General features: G+C 41.5%; 2 protein-coding genes across 8 annotated transcripts in view; both read right to left on the bottom strand.

The window, feature by feature from the left end:
* Nucleotides 1–4,787, bottom strand: part of SSX2IP (SSX family member 2 interacting protein) — a 43,573-nt gene extending 38,786 nt beyond the window's left edge. For 2 of the 7 annotated variants that reach the window (XM_058716781.1, XM_058716780.1), the window contains exon 1: nucleotides 2,969–3,131. The gene's annotated coding sequence lies outside the window, so the exon portion shown is untranslated. Of the gene's footprint in view, nucleotides 1–2,968; nucleotides 3,132–3,212; nucleotides 3,385–4,635 lie in introns of those variants that run through there. The other 5 variants (XM_058716784.1, XM_058716785.1, XM_058716787.1 and 2 more) reach the window with 5 other exon arrangements.
* LOC131491100 (alanine and glycine-rich protein-like) lies at nucleotides 2,965–7,500 on the bottom strand. Its single transcript, XM_058693611.1, has 2 exons — nucleotides 7,471–7,500; nucleotides 2,965–3,540 (listed from the first exon to the last, which is right to left on the bottom strand). The coding sequence occupies exons 1-2, from the start codon at nucleotides 7,498–7,500 to the stop codon at nucleotides 2,965–2,967; spliced, it is 606 nt and encodes a 201-aa protein (XP_058549594.1).
* Nucleotides 7,501–22,164: the final 14,664 nt, after the last annotated feature.

Genomic DNA, 22,164 nt, shown 5'->3' with positions numbered 1-22,164 from the left:
CCTTTGTTTTTTAACAGCCCTTAATGACACTTAGTTTCTGTACTGCATTATAATTTTATTTCTCTTACTGAACTACAAGTTGCTTGAAAATGGAGCTATATCTTATTTATCTTTGTATCCCTATTCCCCCAATCTTGAAAGTAAAACATCCTCGATAAAAATTGGTTCTATGAATAATCACTTTTCTTTCCTACAGTTTCTGGGGGCTTCAAAAATTATTTTTAACTATATTTAACTGTTGAGTAGGGCTGAGGTCTCTTAGATTCTACTTAGATTATCTACATTCACAACATTTTCAGATCATTCAAATTACTGACTTTGGCAGAAATACCCTTCTAAAAATCTAATATAATTCTCCTGGATAAAAACCATTTAAAAGCGGGGTGCCTGGGTGGCTCAGTCAGTTAAGCGTCTGACTTCGGCTCAGGTCACGATCTCACAGCTCGTGAGTTCGAGCCCCACATCAGGCTCTGTGCGGACAGCTCAGAGCCTGGAACCTGCTTTGGATTCTGTGTCTCCCTCTCTCTCTGCCCCTCCCCTGCTCACACTCTGTCTCTCTCTCAAAAAATAAATAAACACTAAAAAAAAAAATGTATAAAAAACCAAACAAAACCATTTAAAAGCTCCCTAGCATCTACTGGTCAAAGGTCATAGCTCTGTTCTCTAACCTTATCACTAACACACCCCACCTGACTCCAACAACCAATCCACTAGTATTTCCCCAACAGTATATTGGGCAGAACTTGACACCATGCACTTACCAGGTGAACTCCTTCTCTGTCAAAACACAGCCGAAATTCTCCTTTCTGAAGCCTATTCCTAGTTGCAATTTTTCTTTTCTATTTTTGCTCTCTCCCTCCCTCCACTGTTAATTTCCTACAAAACAAACTCCTCAAGGCAACACTCATCTTTTTTATCCTTAGGTCTGGCAAGCAGCAGCTCAGTGTTTATTAAAGCATAATTCAGTACATCTGCTGGTACTATGTATACTACTGACCCACTATCAAAAGTAATGATTTTAGGTTGTTTTCCATTAGCAAGAGTGAATGGTGCACCTCTCTAGGTCACCTCTGAATTCAAGATTAACATCTACCTTCATTACCAGCTAATCATAATCACCATCACTAAAGACACAAAAAGCCCCTCACAGTATCAAAACCCTTTGTGTCTTGAGCGCAACAAACCAACAAGGCATATTCACAGCTATTGCAAAATGTATGAAAAGAAACACTACTTAAAAAGCTTTGGACTGGCTCCGATTTAAGGATGTGAAACGAACTAAAATTACACACTTGTGGGGCAATGTCTTTGACCTTTTTATCTGTAGGCACATACTACATATATAAGGCTACTTTTGTCTACTTTTATAATGTCCACCTTTTAAAAACCTGCTTTGTCAAAGAGAAGCTAGGTGGGCTTTTAGGAGAACCCATGAGTATATACAATCTTTGTGCCGGTCTTGAGGCTTCTGACAAATCATCTGAACAGTTAACGTTTTAGTTCTCATATATATGCCACCTCGGCATGCCTGGAACAGAACGTACTTTAACAAGTCTTGTCACAAGGCACAATGTGTTATGAGGAGATCTTCACATTTCAGCCTAGAATAACAGTCTTTGCAGTTATCTTCAAGCTGCTTCACCCATGTTACTTAATCCTAGGGCTTTATTATCTTCATTGCACAGATGGGGAAAGAGGAGGGAAGGAAGGGATAAAACTACTTGGCTGAAGAGGCCCTGCAAAGTCACCAAACGAGCCTTCATTTTATCAGCTGCTAATCCTCTTTTCAAAGAACCATTTTGTTTGAGGAACTTTCACTGACAGCAAACAGAACAGTGGGTCAAATTGGTCATTAGCTTTTTTACTTGTTTAGTTTGAATAACATAAGATTCCTAGGCCTCTGTGTTATGATAGCTATAGGAGAGGAGTTTTGATGGAAGTTCTCTCTGAATCCAAGTTCATAAATCTACCTCTAACTTCTTCTAAATTTCAAGATAGCTTGACTTCAAGTTTAACTCTAAAAGCATTTTTGTCACTCTCCAGATCTCTCACTCTTTTCAAGTTTTATTCAATCTCCTAAATGTGTCAAGTCATACCTACCTTTCAGCTCAAGATCAAGCTACCAGAATTTTCTTCTACCTAAAGAGTAAACCAATTCCTCCTGAGCCATGCAATGTTCCAAGGCATCCATCTTTCACCACCAACTCTACAGCCAGACTCTAATCTGTGTTAGGGAAGCCCTAGCAATTTCAAACTCCAGGCCGCTTCCACTCAGTTTAGATCCACTCTTGGAGGAGTGCCTCTTCTAATCCTCTCCCCCATTATGCCCCACCCACGAAAGGGAAATCTCGATTCTCTCAGATTCAACAAGAACTGTATCAGAGTTGCAAGTAATGACAATCTGGCAATCACAACTACGGACCTTGAAATGAGCTAATAATCTAAAGATCGCCACATTACACGTGCTAGGAACAAATTATTTAGCAGATTCCATTTCTTGGGCCCAAGTGGCTTGCAAAACAGGGCGATCAGCATAGGCTCAAAAGCGGGCAGGGAGCTCACAATTCGGCTTACCGTTCTCTACTGTTAAAATTCTACACCAAAATATTTTCACACTTGCCTGCCTTTTGGATGATGTAAGCTCTTCCCCTTGACTTTTAACTAGACCTCTATCGGGGATCTCTTCCCCCGCAGCAGCCACGGGCCGCTCAGTCAGTAACTCATTCTAAGGACTGCCTCTTGCGGCTCGCCCCAACAAATCCCGAAGCCCGCATGCCCCGCAGCCTCCGCTAGCGACACACCGCAGCCCCAAACTGGCCATCCCCTCCTCCCCCACGTCGCTCGTCATCCCACGCCAGGCGCCACCCTCTCTCCATCCGGGAGAGGATTTGGGGCTCCGCGGTCCGGATTCCTCCCGGGGGCGCAGCGCTGCGACCGCTGGCGGGAGCGGACCCGCGCTGGCACCTACCTCCCACCTCCTCCTCCAGCCACGGCCGGGGTCAAAGCTCGCCCGCCTCCTCCAACGGCCCCAACGGCCGCGCCAAGCCTCTCGCAGAGGAGCGGGGCGCCGAGCCAGGTGCCGGCGCTCACCTCCGCACCCGCCCTCTGGCTCCCAGCCGGCGCCCACCCCAGGCCCCGCCGGTGCCCCCGCCCCTCTCCAGGCGGGCGCGTCACAATCCCCGTTCGCGTGGCGGGGGGAGAAGAATTCTCACCGTCACCGCCCCCGAGAGCGGCGGGGGAGGCACCGCTCGCCGTCTTAAGCCGACTCTCGCAGCCCTGGGGGCCCGCACAGGCGCCGCGGCACGCAGCGCCCCGCGCCGGCGGCCCCGCCTCCGCCTCGGGCTCCCGCCTTCCCCGCCCTTGGCCGGGCTCCGCTCCTCCCCTCGTGGCCACCCCCAGCCTGGGCAGGTTCGCTAGGTTCCCACCCCGCCCCCGCGCCGCCGGCGCCGCAGGCTCAGCCGCCTCCCATTGGCTCCTCCGGTTGCTAGGCGATGAACAACCGCGGCCTGCATTGGCCCCCAGAGTCTCCTCCAAAAAAACCTAGAGAAAAAGAAAACCTTATCCCTAGAGCCGGAGAGGGATGCGGGCGCAGCTGCGGCTGCGGCACCTGTTACGCCCTGTGATTCACCCGGGCCCTGCTCCCCGCCCCCTCCTTACGCCCGCGGGGCTGGGGCCCCTGGGCTCCGTGGGGGAAGCGGGTCGTGGCTGCTTCAAGGCACGTGTTCCGAGCCCCAGTGAACCCCAACACCCACCCTAGAAGCAGAAATGAAGCATCCTAGAAGAGCCACGTGCGCTGGCAAAAGTGGAGAAATAAACCGAACAACAGCCGGCACCCAGAATTAGGTCAGGCCCAGGGGAAGGGAGGTTCAAGTGGGGGGAATCATGGATGCAAACAACCCAACCCGGGGAAAGTTACATGTAAAATTAGGGCAAAGAAACGGACCTGGGCAGAAGACAGCGAGAAAACTGACGATGGCACTCGTGAACTAGAAGTTTATGCAGAAATGTCCCACACCCACTCAGCAAAATATGTGCAGAGAAAATGAATGCCTGTGTTGCTCCCGTAGCGGGGGTCAAACCGGCTCCTCCCCTCTTCCATAGCAGCCTAAAATTCTCCAGGGAGGAAGAGGGGCCGGGGAAAGGAAAGAGATCAGATGGTGAAGTCGCTCGCAGGCATAGGAGCGGAGTTAGAAAAAACACAAAGATGTGCTTTGATGGATTTTGTTTGTTTTTAGTGGAGCCAATGGATTTACTCAAGAGGAGAGAAACAGGTTTGGTATTTTAAGGAGGCTCCTGAGAGCTCTTGGAAACCTAAATTGAGACAAAAACAAATATTAACACTGAAGAACAAGGGAGGGTGTAGTGCTCCCACCTCCCCCGCCCCCAATGTACACGCACAGACCCCCAATCCTGGATGAAAGATCAAGGCGAGAAAGTGAGCACACCATGGTGACAGCTTCAGAGTCCAATGAAATCCTCTTTGCTTTTGGCCTAAGCCATCAGGAGGCTGGCTAGATGTTGTTAAGCATAGGTGAATGACAGCCAAATAGCCTGTTAGGGGCCATCATTGCAAGCTCGCTATTAGCGCAGGGCTGATGGGGAGGAAGAAACCAATTATCACCAAAGATTACTTACCTATCCCCTAACCCAGGCTACCGATACGGGGGCGAGGGGCTTAGTCCTGTTCCCAAGAAGGGTTTTGAAATTTCAACTATCTATCCCTCAAAATCCCACACCCCTCCCCATCCTAAGAAGCAACTTAATATGACAGTTTTTCCTTGAAATACCAAGGCTTCATTTTGGCCATTTCCCCTCACAGTTAAAAAGGGAGTGCTCACTCTTCAACAGGTATAAGAGTTGAGCTCAAGCAATTCAAAAAGCAGCCTCTGGCACACCCTATTGTGACCTAATCACTAACAGACTTGGATTCTAAGAAAAGAAGGCTTGAGGGGCGCCTGGGTGGCTCAGTCGGTTAAGCCTCCGACTTCGGCTCAGGTCACGATCTCGCGGTCCGCGGGTTCGAGCCCCGCGTCGGGCTCTGGGCTGATAGCTCAGAGCCTGGAGCCTGCTTCCGATTCTGTGTTTCCCTCTCTCTCTGCCCCTCCCCCGTTCATGCTGTGTCTCTCTCTGTCTGAAAAATAAATAAACGTTAAAAATAATAATAATAATAAAAAAAAAAAAAAAAAAAAAAAAAGAAAAGAAGGCTTGGGTCAGGCTGAGGTCTGGAAATTCAGTCGTGCCCCCACCCCCAAGGATGAATCAGGTCAGTCTGAATAAAACAGTGGTCTTCGATTTTTTGGTTTCAGGAACCTCTTTCCATTCCTAAAAATGATAGAGGGGCCCAAAGAGCTGTTGTTTATATAGGTTATATTGACACTTAACGTACTAGAAATTAAAACAGAAATTTAAAATGTTTATTTAAAAAAATAAAAATTACATCTTAACAAATAAGCACATTTTAATGGAAAATAAGTATATATTCCCCCAATATAGTAAAGAGTGATATTAATTTGAAAGTTTGCAGATATCTTTAATGTCTGGCCTAATGGAAGACAGTTTGATTATTCCATCTGCTGAGTTCAATCTGTTGCACTATTTCAGGTCACCTTCACTACACGCTCATAAAAGAATGGTAGTAAAAAGGGCAAATAACATTGTAGCATTATGATTAAAATTGATTTGACTGCACACTTCCTGAAAGGGTCTTGGGGATTGCCACCCCCCTCCAGGGTTCCTAAGATTACACTTTGAGAACAACTGGTCTAAACCTGTCTCGATACTCTGTCCCTCTTTGTTAACTGGTTTAGGACCTGAGCATGTGACCTAATTCTGGTAATAATGTGAAGTAAGAGGGTGTGGGACTTGGAGGAAGAGTTTTATCCCTGAGAACCCATAAGAATTCTTTTCCTTACCTCTTGCCTTGGCCATCCTCCAGTGAGCAAGATGTGTTTGGAGCTGCTGTGGTATATCCCTCAATAGTGAGAGAAAAACAAGAAGAATTCAGGAAAAGCAACCCAGAACCCAGACATCACTGAGTAGGGCTCTGCATACCTGCATACTCCTCACATGCTTATTCACTGATGTATCCCCGGTGCCTAAAACAGTGCCTGGTACTTAGTTGTTGGTGCTCAATATTTATTGGGTGAATAAATAAACATAACTTCAAATGAGTGGTTTTCATTTCAAAGTAATCACTTTGGCAGGCCGTATACATGACCTATTCCATTGATGCTGCTGGAAAAGTATCACACCAGTAGGCACTGAATTTATTGAAAAAAAAATTTTTTTTTTGAGAATAAACCTGATTTTTGAGACAATCCAAAAGTTATTCAGAGCCAAATCTGATGAACACATTCTGGAGCCATGCTAAAATGCCAAACCTGTGTTTTCCAACTAAGTTGCTGCATTTGAGTAGATAAAGTTCAAAAAACAAGATGTGTTTGATTTTCTAAGGCAGTAAACTGACTCGGAACATAATTGCAAAGAGGAGTTCTAAAAATGTACACCAATAACAAGTTGCAGAAAAAGTATATTTAAATGTATATGTGTTTGTGTGTATGTGTGAATGAACCTCTTCCAAAATGTCTGCAGACTACAGACATTGCCCCTACTACATGCCCCTACTACATCAGTTTTTCAAAAATGAAAATCAGATCCTTTCTGTCCCCCACCCCCGATTAAGAACGTTTAATGGCCTCTTGTTGTATTTAGCATGACATGAACTTCCTAACCAATTATACACACACGATCTGGCTCCCATCCCCCTCTTGGTAATCTCACTATGGCACACAAAGTCCCAGCCACAGTGGTGCCCTTTGTGGCACTCTGTCCCTTGAACCTGCCATTCAGTTTTCTTCCCACAAGGTTTAAAACTCTGATTCTTTTTCATCATTCAGACCCCACTTTCAAATATAAAGTAATCTTTCTTTGGGCTTGGTTCTATTTGTTTACTTGTTTCCTTGCTTATGGTCTGTCTCCCCCCGACTGGAATGGAAGCCTCATGAAGACAGTGATCTTGGTTGTGTTCGCCTTTGCAGCCCCTCCATGCCTGCCCTGGAGGGTTGCTAACCAAACTATTAATAGTGAGATTGGGAGGGAAGGAGGGAGATAGGAGGGAAGGAACATTTGCTTTACATTTTATTAGCTTCTGTTATACATGAATTTTTACAAGTATTACAAGTATTTACAAGAAATTACAAGTATTTACTTGTAAATTACAAAAATTTACGAGTATTACAATGTATTATTATAACTTTAAAATATTTCTATTTTACAGAAATAAATAGGTTCTGACTTTAGAATATGTATAAAATTAATAATTCACTCCCTATTTACTCATACGCATGCCTTAGAAACCACTGTTTCAAATACCACAGCAAACATTCAGGCCACACAGCTTCTATTAATGTGTATATTCAAATCTGGATAATAATGGACAAACTTATAAAGCCTTTCTGTTGTAATTCATACCATCTGGACTATTTCAATAACAGCAGCCATTTCTGGACCTAGAGGAGAATATTTCTTGTCAGAGCCTGTAGGCTGTAACAGATGAGAAGATGGGCTGAGTCACTTCTTAATGGCTACACTTTTATTATTTCTGTGTTCTGGACAAGACCATCTTTCCAGGGGTGGCAGGGTGGATAAACAAAATCTTACTGGATATTGTGCTAGCAATTCTCTTACCCATGGCCTCATTTTATTTACAAGATCAATTTAAGGCTGTTTGTAACTAACTGCAAAATACTGTAGGACAGGTTCCAAGGCCCAAAAACTTCAGAGTCCTCCTTGTGGGCTCAGTGGTCTGGGAGTCCTCCATAGAGGAGAGAGAACTGTGGCAGTCTTTACCCTGCAAGCTTGACAAAAAGCTGAGACCAGCCACCAGCTCTGCTTTCTGACTTCTAAAAGGTGGCCTTATACTTGGCTGGATTTGGCTCCCTTAGCTATCTGACTGAATCTCTACATCATGCCGCATTTCCAAACATGATTCATTCCTGGCAAATCCCTTTGGATTTTGGCCACTTGTAGTCTGGCTTGAAATGAGAGTCCTGTGCCACTTGCAAAGTCCTGGCTAAGTCTGCAGGGAAACAGACCGCTGTGGTGCCCTTTTCCTTTCATCTCCACTCAGGTGAAAATCTCCAGAAAAGAAAACTGTCCCTTCACATCACCTGTCCCACCCTACTCTGCCACATACAAACGTACAGAACAGTGTGCAATTACCTGATGCCTGACAATCTTCCAGGTATTCCATTCTTAGTGCTTTAGATTTTTGTCTAGTCTGCTGAGTGTTTTGCTCTAGTATTTTTTTTAATTTTTTTTTTTAAATAGTTTATTTACTTGGGGAGTGAGAGCACAAGCAGGGGAGAGGCAGAGAGACAGGGAGACAGAGAGAATCCCAAGCAGGCTCCGCACTGTCAGTGCAGAGCCCAAAGTGGGACTCAATCTCACAAACTGTGAGATCATGATCTGAGCTGAAATCAAGAGTCAGACACTCAACAAACCAGGCACCCCTAGTATTTTTTTTTTGGTGAAATGGTTCTTTTTGAGCAAGAATGCCTGATGAATTTATTAAGCTCTAACACTTTGGTTTCCAACTCTCCCATTTGTCCCCAAATCAATTTGTTAATTTAAAAATATGCCATGCAAAACTTGATTATGCATAAATCACTCAAACAATTATAAGATATTATCAAGAAAGGTTGTAAGATATCAACTGGAGTAGTTCTCAAAACCTTTATTTCTGGGAAAGAAACATACCTCCTTTAGTAAATACAGTGAACATGCGTGTAACACACACACACACACACACACAATGGGCAAGCATTTTGAGCATTAATAGGGACTGTCTTGAATTCTGATATAAAACATTTGGATCACATTAACATAAGTCGTTGACACAAACTCATCTTCTTTAGTATCTACTCATACTAAGTACAACGTTTTTTATATTTTTACTGAATATATATATATATATATATATAAAGGAATATTACTTGGCTACAAAAAGAATGAAATCTTGCAACAACATGGATGGATCTAGACAGCATAATGTTAAGAGAAATAAGTCAGTCAGAGAAAGACAAATACTGTATGAATTCACTCCTATGTGGAATTTAAGAAATAAAACAAAGAAAAAAGAGATACACCAAAAAGCAGACTCTTAACTATAGAGAACAAACTGATGGTTACCAGAGGGGAGGTAAGTGGGGGGATGGGTAAAATAGGTGAAGGGGATTAAGAGTTCACTTACTATGATAAGCACTGAGTAATGTCTAGAACTGTTGAATTGCTATATTATACACCTGAAACTAATATACCACTGTATGCTAACCGTATTGGAATTTAAAAAATAATAACAAAATAAAAAGATTAAAACTTACCAATCACACATATCTCTTGTTGGGTCTCTCCTTCGGTCACCTTGTTTTTACTCGGGCCCTCTACCCCATCCCCTCCAGTACATATACACACTCATGCACAAAGCTAACCTTGCAAACTGTGGTGACTTCTAAGCCTTTCTCAGAGCAGTTTGGCTCATTCTACTCTTCTAAACTTGCAAATTTAAACCCAGAGCACCGATCAGCCAACAAAACACCCTCCAAGGAAGTGGGGGTGGAGGGACTATAAATGACCCCAAATGCTTTTTAGTTATACTGAAACCTATTTAAAAACCACAGAGCACAAAAATCCAGCCTTGACTTGAACAGTTCTGATTTAATTCTGCACCAACGCACCCTTTTATTTCACATAGTCCTGGTCTCCCTCCTCTTATTTGAAAATTTCCGTAATGGCTCAGTGAATATTTATTGAATGATTACCATGGACCAAGCATTGAGGGATATAAGGTCCCTGTTCACAACAGGAACTCAGAATCTCCCAGGAACACAGGACAATGACAGTCCTGTAGGGAAGAAGTAGACTGTACCACAGGCTCTTGAGTCAGACTTTCTGGGCTGAAATACTGCCCAGCCACCTGAGTCCATATTGACATTACTGAGCTCCCAAACCAGCCTGAGGCTTCCTTCCCCTGGACATTCAGTTTAGTAAACAATAAATGCTTTGTGGTCTAAGTCGCTACTAGTTAGGCTGTGTGTTCCTTGCAGCCCAAAGCATCCTGATAGTATTCTCATAAAGTAATCTGAGGGTATGATATTTCATTTTATTGGTACAAATGTACTCAAGTGTCACAAGTGGAAACAGTCAAGTGAGCAAAAAGTCAGTGAAAAATGAAGTATGGGAATTATTTACAAAGGACTGATTGAGTGGAATAATTAAAGTAGCAAAAATATGGAACTTTCTGTCATTTGAATTATAATATATATCTAGGATATTAACATTTTTCTACATTATATTTTATTTCTTAATTAGGCCAGAAAAATTATAACATATTGATAAATATAACTTTTTACAAAATTTTTTGTTATTCTGAAAATTTTAGGCCACACTATGTTTTTTTTTTTTTTCCTAGTACTTGCTTTATGTTACAGATATTTTCCAGGAAAAGTCGTATGTAAATAATGTAAGCTCCTAGTGAAACTAGGTGTTTCAAAGAAAATTATGATAAATCTTTTTGTATGGTAAATGACATCTTTGTAGAACAAATAATCTCTTTATCACTTATCCATTCTATAAGATAGTATTTTAAATATGCTGGATATCCTTAAAAGGGTTTTACCTATCCTCATTTTAAACCCAGACTTTTATATAACTATTTTATTTATTAATTTATTTATTTATCTATTTATTTTAAATGTTTATTTATTTTGAGAGAGAGAATGATCAGGGGAGGGGCAGAGAGAGGGAGAGAGAATCCCAGTCAGGCTCCACACTGTCAGTGCAGAGCCCAACCGAGGGCTCAATCTCACGGACAATGAGATAATGGCCTGAGCTGAAACCAAAAGGTGGATCCTTAACCAACTGAGGCACGAAGGCTCCCCTCTGTAACTATTTTAATGAAGAGTTTTCTCTAATATGAATCGGGTTACAGAAGGCTGAGGTGTTGAAATGAACAGTTCATATCCTTTTATTCTGCAACTAGCATTTCAATTTTACGTTACTTTTAAATTTCCTTTTGATTTCATTATTTATATTTTGCCAGACAAAATTTCTTTTCCTGCATTGTTAGCGAGGAAGAAATCTGGAGGCTTGCCTCCTGATTTTATTTCTCGCTTTATAAACCTCTATCAATGATGTCATCACATAAGTGCTCAAGTTGAAATATAATGGAATAGAATCTTCTATATGCTGGGTACACTGCCCACATAAAATTTCAGATTTCAAAAACGTTGATGTCGATTAAAGTATGGTATTGACTTAAAGTAACAGCTTAAGACTGAAAATCATATGTGAATCTGCCTGTCCCTTTAAAAAGAAAAGCAATTGCATTTTGGTTGCTGAGCTCTCTTGGATTTATTTTATCTTAACAGCTGTTCCTGAAGTCGATGTTATTCAAATGAGGGGTTTCAAGCTCTTTGTTATGTTTTGCAACTTATGGTGTATGCTATCAAACATAAAACCCAAATTTAGAATGGGGTGATGGGGGAGGCAATTAGCAATACTAGAGAAATAAAATAATATTGAAAAAAACCCTCTAATTTTTATTTAACAAAGATACAACTGATGAACATGATCTGCCTGAGGCCCCGGTAACAGTAGCAAGGCAAAACCCCCAAACCTCTAGGACCGAAAGTTGGATGATATATTTAGTAATAAGTATATGTGTAGTGGGGAGGGGTGGCATTCTAGATGGAAATAATGGAAATTTTCTGTGGTTATAGAAGATGAGAAGAGAACATATCAAACACTTTTCAGTCCTGGAAATATATGCTGGAAATAAGCATATTAAAACTTTGCCTAACATAGGCCATTTTTTGATCTAGGAAGAATAACTTTACAACTCATACACTCTCTATTTCATTTATTTTTGGTGCACTTGTGTTTCAAAAGGCAGCATAGTCTGAATGTTAAGACTATGCAAACCCTTAGCAAAAATATATGCTTTGCTCTGTCACATACTTGCTGTGGAAACTTCAGTTTTCGTTTAATTTACAAATTAAAGCAGTTCACTTCAGTCATAGCAAAGTATATATCAAGTTTTTAACTTACTTAGGAGTTATCATCTTTATGCGTATGTAAGATTTAATAATTTCCTAGTATTAATGTTAATGATTTATTGAATGATTAAGCATTGTTCTCAGAGCCTTAAATATGAATGTATTTCATCCTCACAACAACCCTATAAGGTAGATATCATTATTGCCTTTATTTCCAGATTAGGAATTAAGCAGGGAGAGGTTAAATAATTTGCCCAGGATCACACAGCAAGTAAATTTCAGAGCTAGGGTTCACAGGGCTCTTTTCTTAACCACCATGTCATTACCAACCTATTTAGGACTGCCCTTATCTCTGTTGCTCTCCTATCATTTTTGTTCAAAAGGCTGCTAATTAGTGAAGAGTAGTTTTTTTATTAAAAAAAATTTTTTTAACGTTTATTTTTGAGAGAGAGAGAGAGAATGGGGAGAGCATGAATGGGGGAGGGGCAGAGAGAGAGGGAGACACAGAATCTGAAACAGGCTGCAGGCTCTGAGCTGTCAGCACAGAGCCTGACGCAGGGCTCGAACCCAGGGACTGTGAGATCATGACCTGAGCTGAAGTCAGATGCTTAACCGACTGAGCCACCCAGGCACCCCAGGGGTAATTTTTAAACTGAGGTAACCACCCTCTGCCTATAGGCACAAAGATTCTCCATGTGGTACAGAACATGGATAGTTTGAAAGGAATCAATTCCACACCCTCCATTTCCACACTTTTCTTCAAATGTATCTGCCTGAGAACTGGCTTGTAGTCTCTCTTCCACCCCCTTCCCACAATTAATTGCCATTTTTCCACTTAACAAAAGAAAGTCATTCTCACACACCCCACTTCTTCCTATGGTGCACTAACCCCAGGTTTGCAAAACACAGGAAATCTGAAGACCGTGTTAGTGTTGAGAAAGAGGGAATGTGAGGAACAGAACTGTTGCCTGATAGAGCATTACAAGTAATTCAAACGATAAATCATCATGTGACTCTTGGCATATAATTGAGAATTCGAAGAACTGAGTAACACTGCTACAGCAAATTCCTCCCATTTCCATCTACTCATTTCTGTGGATAAAGTACTTCAGCGTTTCTATCTATACAGTGTCAAATGCATTGAATAGAATTGAAGCAGAACCCAATCATACAAGCAGAATATAAATATATTCATCCACAAATCCACAGGATTTGAAATCCCTTTCATTAACACATGCATTTTCAATAAAATCTCATTTTGTAATGTTTCAAGGTAGTTATCAATTTGTAATATAGCCACTGTTTGATCAGTTGTGTACTACTAATAATTTTAATGATAACTCCATCCAGAGACATTTTTAACACCTAGAACCTAGAGAGTCACTGGAAGTAAAATTATGTCAATATATAGTTAAAATGTCTGTTATAAAGAATGATGTAATGGTCAAGAAAAATTTTTCATGCATGAAAATACACAATAAGATACCATTCTGTGGGGAAAATGGAGTGAAAATACGAATTCAAGGATAAAAAGCAAAAATTTAAATTTTCTAACTGTTAAAGGAGTGCTAGTGTATATACATTGAAATAATAATGTTGGGTAACAAATTACTGTGGGCTTTAAATTCTTTGGGACACCTTCATTTATTTATTTATTTATTTATTTATTTTTGAAATTTATTGTCAAATTGGTTTCCATACAACACCCAGTGCTCATCCCAAAAGGTGCCCTCCTCAATACCCATCACCCACCCTTCCCTCCCTCCCACCCCCCATCAACCCTCAGTTTGTTCTCACTTTTTAAGAGTCTCTTATGCTTGGCTCTCTCCCACTCTAACCTCTTTTTTTTTTTCCTTCCCCTCCCCCATGGGTTTCTGTTAAGTTTCTCAGAATCCACATAAGAGTGAAAACATATGGTATCTGTCTTTCTTTGTATGGCTTATTTCACTTAGCATCACACTCTCCAGTTCCATCCACGTTGCTACAAAGGGCCATATTTCATTCTTTCTCATTGCCACATAGTACTCCATTGTGTATATAAACCACAATTTCTTTATCTATTCATCAGTTGATGGACATTTAGGCTCTTTCCATAATTTGGCTATTGTTGAGAGTGCTGCTATAAACATTGGGGTACAAGTGCCCCTATGCATCAGCACTCCTGTATCCCTTGGGTAAATTCCTAGCAGTGCTATTGCTGGGTCATAGGGTAGGTCTATTTTTAATTTTTTGAGGAACCTCCACACTGTTTTCCAGAGTGGCTGCACCAATTTGCATTCCCACCAACAGTGCAAGAGGCTTCCCGTTTCTCCACATCCTCGCCAGCATCTATAGTCTCCTGATTTGTTCATTTTGGCCACTCTGACTGGCGTGAGGTGATATCTGAGTGTGGTTTTGATTTGTATTTCCCTGATGAGGAGCGACGTTGAGCATCTTTTCATGTGCCTGTTGGCCATCCGGATGTCTTCTTTAGAGAAGTGTCTATTCATGTTTTCTGCCCATTTCTTCACTGGATTATTTGTTTTTCGGGTGTGGAGTTTGGTGAGCTCTTTACAGATTTTGGATACTAGCCCTTTGTCCGATATGTCATTTGCAAATATCTTTTCCCATTCCCTTGGTTGCCTTTTAGTTTTGTTGGTTGTTTCCTTTGCTGTGCAGAAGCTTTTTATCTTCATGATGTCCCAGTAGTTCATTTTTGCTTTTAATTCCCTTGCCTTTGGGGATGTGTCAAGTAAGAAATTGCTACGACTGAGGTCAGAGAGGTCTTTTCCTGCTTTCTCCTCTAGGGTTTTGAAGGTTTTCTGTCTCACATTCAGGTCCTTTATCCATTTTGAGTTTATTTTTGTGAATGGTGTGAGAAAGTGGTCTAGTTTCAACCTTCTGCATGTTGCTGTTAGGGACACCTTTAAAAACACCTCACAACTTTATGTTAAAACATCATGAATTGCATTATGCTGGAAACCACACCCTTTACAAGTTTATGATAAAAAATTATAAGTGGCAACATAAAAATGTCGGAGGGAAGGTGCCTGGGTGGCTCAGTCAGTTAAGTGTCCAGCTCTTGATTTCAGCTCAGGTCATGCGGCAGTTGGTGAGTTCGATCCCTGCATCAGGCTCTACACTGATAGTGCAGAGCCTGCTTGGGATTCTCTCTCTCTCTCTCTCTCTCTCTCTCTCACACACACACACACACACACACACACACTCAAGATAAATAAACTTTATTCAAATATGTGGGAGGGATACAAGTTTTTCAAAATTCTTTCAGGGAAGTATATGAGCAAAAAGTTTGAAGACCACTGATCTGGAAGCCCGAGAAGATCTCCCTAGGGTACTTAATATCTGGTCCAGGTAGTCATTAACAATACCATTTTACACATAAAAACATGACTGCTATGTAAAATAAAATGCCCTTGGTCACTGCTCTTATGCCCTGGACATTCAGCAAATAAATGTTAACAAATGAGAACTGAATATACCATTTTGAGTTGACGCGGGCACTTTTTTCTATGCCCTTCTTTCGTCTTTAAGGACACTGTGTACAGCTCTGCCTACCACACTATGTGTTTGAAGAAAACATAACATAAAACACAACTTTTTTTTTTCAACGTTTTTTATTTATTTTTGGGACAGAGAGAGACAGAGCATGAACGGGGGAGGGGCAGAGAGAGAGGGAGACACAGAATCGGAAACAGGCTCCAGGCTCCGAGCCATCCGCCCAGAGCCCGAAGCGGGGCTCGAACTCACGGAGCGCGAGATCGTGACCTGGCTGAAGTCGGACGCTCAACCGACTGCGCCACCCAGGTGCCCCTAAAACACAACTTTTAAGAGCACATTTAAGATAAAGAAATGTACTACAAAATTCTCCTGTGAACTTTCTGTTAATATAAGCCAGGCCTATGAACTACTTGGGTTATATGATTTCTTTTTTTTTTCTTTTTAAATGTTTATTTTTATTTATTTAAAAAATTTTTTTAATGTTTATTTATTTTTGAGAGAGAGAGAGTGCGAGCAGAGGAGGAGCTGAGAGAGAGGAAGACACAGAATCTGAAGCAGGTTCCAGGCTCTGAGCTGCCAGCACAGAGCCCAACGTGGGGCTCGAATCCACAAACCTAAAGATTATTACCTTAGCCAAAGTCGGAAGCCTAACCGACTGAGCCACCCAGGTGCCCAGGTTACATGATTTCTAAAACCAAATTTAAGACCAAAGTGTCCTTTGGAGATTAAACCGGTAGTTTACTGAAAATCAGAAATTTCCTGAAAATCCAGGGCCTCAGGTCAAATTAGATACAGTTCACACCATGTTCACTATCTTAAAGAGAAAATCTTATAATTTATTCTAGGGCCAAAATTAGACCCCAGAAAGCTTGGATTCTCATTTTATTCTGCTACCAATCCTTAATAAGTAACTTCTCTAGGCCTCATTTCATCATTTATAAAATGATCAGGATTATTTCCATATCTTTGGTTTCCCTTCTACACAGAAGTTCTACGCACTCATAAATTTAACAAACATTTACTGAGCACCTGCTATGTACCAGAGCTGTGGAAGGTGCCAGAGATTCAAAAGAGAGTAAGACCAAGTCCCTTTCTTCCAGGAGCTTCTAGGTTCTGAGAGTATTATGACTGCTTAATTGTTTGCAGATAATTACAATACAGAATGATAAATGCTGTGCTAGAGGATTATGGAAAGCACAGTGATAGCTCAATGCAGGAAGTGTGAAGTTAGGGAAGACTTCACAGAGGAGGAAACACTTACATGTATCTTTTATTTGGTCTATTGATGCTTTAACTGTTTGTTTGTTTTTTTAATTTGCATTACTTTTAAAGATGAGGCAATACATTCATATAGTATAAAATCCAAAATGTACAAAAGGGAATGCTAGGAAAGGTTTCCCTTCTACCCTCCTCCCCCACCCTACCAGGCTGCCCAGTTTCCCTTCTCAGAACAGCCAGGATTGCCATTTTTTCTTGTACATTCTTTCAAAGATTTGAATTCTCTCTGAGAAGAATGAATATAAGATAATCAAATGAAAATGGGGGACTGAGCATTGCAGACAAAGGGAACAGCCTGAGCCTGTGGGAGAATTGGGGCCCATGAGGCCGCAGGACAGAATGAGGGTCAGCTCCTTGAGGGGCATCCCCATGCTAAGAAGTTTGGATCTTATCTTGAAGCATTTAGAAGAGCCCTCAGTGGATTTAGAGCAGAGAACGTACCTGATTAAATGGGTGACTTAGAGGGGATCCTGGGTGGCTCGGTCAGTTAAGCGTCTGACTCTTGGTTTGGGCTCAGGTCATGATCTCACTGTTGGTAAGATCGAGCTGCCAGTGCAGGGCCTTCCTGGGATTCTCTCTCTCCCTCTCTCTCTCTGCCCACCCCCCACAATAAATAAACAAACTTAAAAAAAATAAATGAATGACTTAGAAATAAATGAGTGACTTCTGGCAGAAATATGGAGAATGAATTAGAGAGAAGCAAGATCAGTGAGAGCAACCCATTAGGGGGCAACTGTAATAACCCAGGGAAGGGATACTGAAGACCTAAGTCAGTACAGAATCAGTGGGGATTGGAAGAGGGCCAACTTGAGCTATTAAGGAAAAAGGATGAACAGCATTATAGAATCAATTGGATTCCAATGAATTGAATTCTTATTCCCTCCTCATCTAAGAATTGGCTGAGTCAAGTTCCAAGAATAATTAGAATTAATTATCCCTTTCCTTTAAGCTGCCACCAGGGCACCCCGTCTTGTCTAGATGTTTATCTCAGTGAATTCAAGATGCCTAAGCTTCCCAGGTCAAATTCATCACTCAAATTCGAATCCCCATATGGCTCTGTCATCAGAAAGTCCCCTATACCCACATTCTTCTCTGACCAGTCTCTTCACCTTCTGGCTCTGGGGGAAACCTGGCTTTTCTCTGAGGACACTGAATTCCCTGTAGCACTCATGAGTGGCAGCCATTTTCTCTCACACTCCATGTACCACCAGGCCAGAAGGTGGTACAGGCAGACTTCTTGCTTCTCCCTGCCACTTCCAAACCATTGTCCCTTTCTTGCTGTCCCCCATCAACTGCTTTGAAACTGATGCCATCAGACTGCACCTCTCTCCAGACCCCCTTGCTCTGTGGCCCTCTCCTGTCCTCCAGATCACTCCCACACAGTTCTTGGAGATTGCAATAGCGGGTTCACTGTCTTTCTCTCTGCCATTCTCCTACAGTGAATGGTCTATCCAATCTCATGGCCTCTTCCTCCCCCAATCTCTTTATTTGCAGTGATCTTTTCTTCTGCCACATCACTTCAGCCACCAAGCCAGTTATCCTTACACCTTGTCATTTATAACTGTCCCCCTGAGTCATCTCAGTTTCAAGCATATTACTTCTATACTTCAGTGCATGCCTCTTCATACCTCAGCTCAAAAAATTCTTCTACTCCACTAGGCACTTTGTTCATTTGACCCTACTGCTCTTTCACTCTGTTTATCTCCATTCCCCAGACCTTCTTTTCCTCCTTACCTAGCTTAGAGTCCACGGTCTTGCACTATAATTAATTCTTTAAATATATGCTCACCTCTCTTGGCCCATTATTGTTTCCATTATGTTGTCCTGAAAAGATATTTGTCTGCATTCCTTGTCTCCTTCTCTCACCTCTTCCCCCTTCAGTACCTTTGACTTCATTCTACCCGACTGCAGACAAAATTTCTCCATCAAGCAGGGAACATGGATGCACGTAGTTCTTGGGTGACATCTGATTGCTTGTCACCAAAGAGAGATGAGAATGGTATCTACTCCAGAAAGTGCTGGGAAGAGGTTTTGATTGTTTCAGCTTAGATGATGTGCCCACCTTGGACCAATTACTGTGTTCTAAGGAATGTGGTCAACTAGCCTAGCCTGGATCACCTACTAAAATCCTCAGCAAGGCAGCATTACCACAATCAGCAGTCCCGCCAGATCCACGTGGAGTAGAGGAGGAGCAGTGAAAAAGCTGGTGCTTTTACCAAAGAAAAAGAGATGAAGGATAAATGAAAACAACGGATACCTGTAATATAGTTCTTCAGGTGGTATTGGAACCTGGAAAAGTGGGTGGCAGGCAAATCATAGAAGACATGATTGCAGCATATTTAGATTACAAATGTATTCCATAACCAAAGTAAAATCTGCGAAATAAATTTCAATGCCTCATCCAATAAGATATAAATAATGAAAAAGAAAATATTAAGGAATAATATTAAGCAAGGGCCCTATAAAGTAAAATTTAGAAAATGATAAGAGGGATCTAATTTATATGTTGCAAATCAGCAGCACATGAAATGCATATCCAAATCAGAGCAATACCCAGAAAAAAGCACTTCAAAAATATACAATTAATAGCCTTCACTTTTCATTTGCATGAGAAATAGCACTTTAAATTTAACTCACTTTCCGCAAAACTAGGGTAGGCAACCAAAAAACATGAATACATTCTGAAATATTCAAACGAACATAGTCTTAAGGAACAAAAATAAGCAAGGGTGTCTGGCTGGTTCAGTCAGTAGAGCGTGCAACTCTTGATCTTGGGGTTGTGAGTTGGAGACCCATGTTGGGTGTAGAGATTACTTTAAAAAAAAAGAAACAAACAAAAAATAAGCATTTGGAGTTTTATTTGTACAGATAGTCTTGCTATATGGTTTGTTTAAGAGTAATTTTTTTTTTAAATGAAACATCCTCTTTTTTAAACTATACAAAACAAACAAAATAAAACAGGAAAACCCATAAACCCTGCTGGAGGTTTTGAGATGCTAAAGTTCTCAGAACTGCTGTTTGCAATTATAAGAGATGATGAACTATTTATAATCCCAGCATTTTCAGAATTCAGCATATTTAAATGTTGCTACCTGATTTACAAGCCAAGGGATTTAAGCTAGAACTGCAAGCAATATGGATAGAATAGTCAAACCCAGACCAGATGGCTCTTTAATGCTTTTTAAGTAGGTTGGTGGTAGCATGGTGTTATCTGAGGACCCAAAAAAAGCACTTCAAAAATATCTCCCTTATTCAAGTCTTGGTGGCTGAAACTCCACCTTTAGCAATTGGGGAAGGTAGAGGACATATGTTGCTTTTGCCTGCCCAGCATTGATTTCTTTTTCTGGTAACAACATCCTGTTTTTCTTAGGAAAGCACTTCTCCTTAGGTCTCCTTGAAGCAGTTAAGGGGCATTGATTCTGACCCTAAATTTGGAGGTGAGCATGAGACCTGATCTTGACTAAGCAGAGTACCCCACCCTCTGGCCATAGCAGTTGGTTAAGGGACAGGTAGAGAACCCAATGATATCCATTCATGGGATTTCGTATGGAAGGACAGAGAAAGAGAAAGTACTCTTTCCCCTGGGAAGCTAGCAGTGGAGAGTGCTATATGCCTGGGGCCATTCCCCCTTCTTTTCTGCACTCCCCCCCCCACCCCCCACCTCTCACTTAGGTCAACCAATATGGTGCTGAGATTGGGGAATGCCTGTGTAGACTCCTGCCCAGGCCTTCAGGGCCAAGCAACACTTCCACTTGTTAACATTTTCTAGCTTTTGGAGATACCCTAGGACAATTCATTGGCATCTATAAACCGCCGACTCCCATATTTCCCAGACAAATGCCAGAAGACATGTTCTAGAAGAGCCATGTTACCCTATGTAAACGCATGATATTAATATTTCTGTTAATACTCTCACAAGGGAGTTTTGAAAAAAGAGAAATCTCTATTTGTAAGGAATCACTTGATTTTTTTTTTATTTGGCCTCTTGGAAAGGAGCTAAATGGACATTCAAGTTTTCTAATTATAAATGTAAAATATAAATACTGAATTTGCTCTGTATACAGTAAAGATGACCTATGTACCATACAGATCTTAGAGTGTCGTAGTCAACGAGGACCTCTAAAATGAATCCTAGTCCTTTTCCCTTCTTGGAAGTCTTCCATGGCGACTAACAAAATGCCAACCATGAAGACAAAGGCATGGTGAGATTTTTTTTTTCTGAATGTGTTTCACTTCTCCCTCATTTCCAAATTTGGCAAGTTTCAAGAAGAAATCATCTACAGTGAGAGGAGGTGGCTTAAAAATAGTTCCATCTTATAAATATTTAGAAGTGAACTGACCTGAGTTTATGTACATGCTCCATTACTTCTGTTGCTAACTCTCCTCCAAAATCACTTACTGTCTGCCTCTCGTAGGACAGAGGGACACTGTGTGACAATGTCCTAGACATCAGGGATATAGCAACAAATAAACCCAGATAAAGACACTTCTCTCATGGGGCTTATATCTGCTGTTGGGTGAGACAAAATGAAAACAAATTAGTTAAGACAATAACACCAAGTATGTGACAGAGAGTGCCATGCAGGCAGGATGCCTTAGGTGAGGTGGTCATTCTAAAATCTTAGGGCAGAGGACTCCAGGCAGAGGGAACAAATGCAAAAGCCCTAAAGCCAGAACAAGCTTGATGTGTATGTATGTATTAGTATATAAAGTATGTATTAGTTTCCTATTGCTGCTATAACAAATTACTAGAATCTTAGTGACTTAAAACAACAAACATTTATTATCTTATAGTTGTGGAGGTCAGAAATCCAACATGGGTTCAGGGGGCTGAAAGCAAAGTATCAGAAGGGCCACACTTCCTCCATAAGGTTTAGTGAGAACCTGTTTCCTTGCCTTTTCTAGCTTCTAGAGGTTGCCGGCATTTCTTAGCTTGTGACTCCCTCTTCTACATTCAAAGCCAGCAGCCTAGCATCTTCAAATCCCTCCATGACCTCTCCCTGTCTCCCACCCCATCCCTGCCACCTTCTTTTCCTCATAAGGACCCTTGTGACTACATTGGGCCCACTCAGATAATCCAGGGTAAGCCAAAAGGCCATTCTCCACCTCAAGTTCATTAACTTAATCCAACCTGTAAATTCCCTTTTGCCATGTAACAATTTCACAGGCTCCAGGATTTAGAATATAGACATCTTTGGGGGGCCATTATTCTAAATACCAGAGAGTATAGAGGAGGAAAGTGGTTGAGAGTTTGAACTCTGGATGGCTAAGCGGGATGGGAAGCCATCAGGGCAGGAACCTGATCTGGTTAAAGTTTTAACAAGATTATTGTGAG

Source organism: Neofelis nebulosa, chromosome 2, assembly GCF_028018385.1.
Source record: "Neofelis nebulosa isolate mNeoNeb1 chromosome 2, mNeoNeb1.pri, whole genome shotgun sequence".
NCBI classification, from domain to species: Eukaryota; Metazoa; Chordata; class Mammalia; order Carnivora; family Felidae; genus Neofelis; species Neofelis nebulosa.
This window is presented reverse-complemented; position numbering and strand designations above follow the sequence as displayed.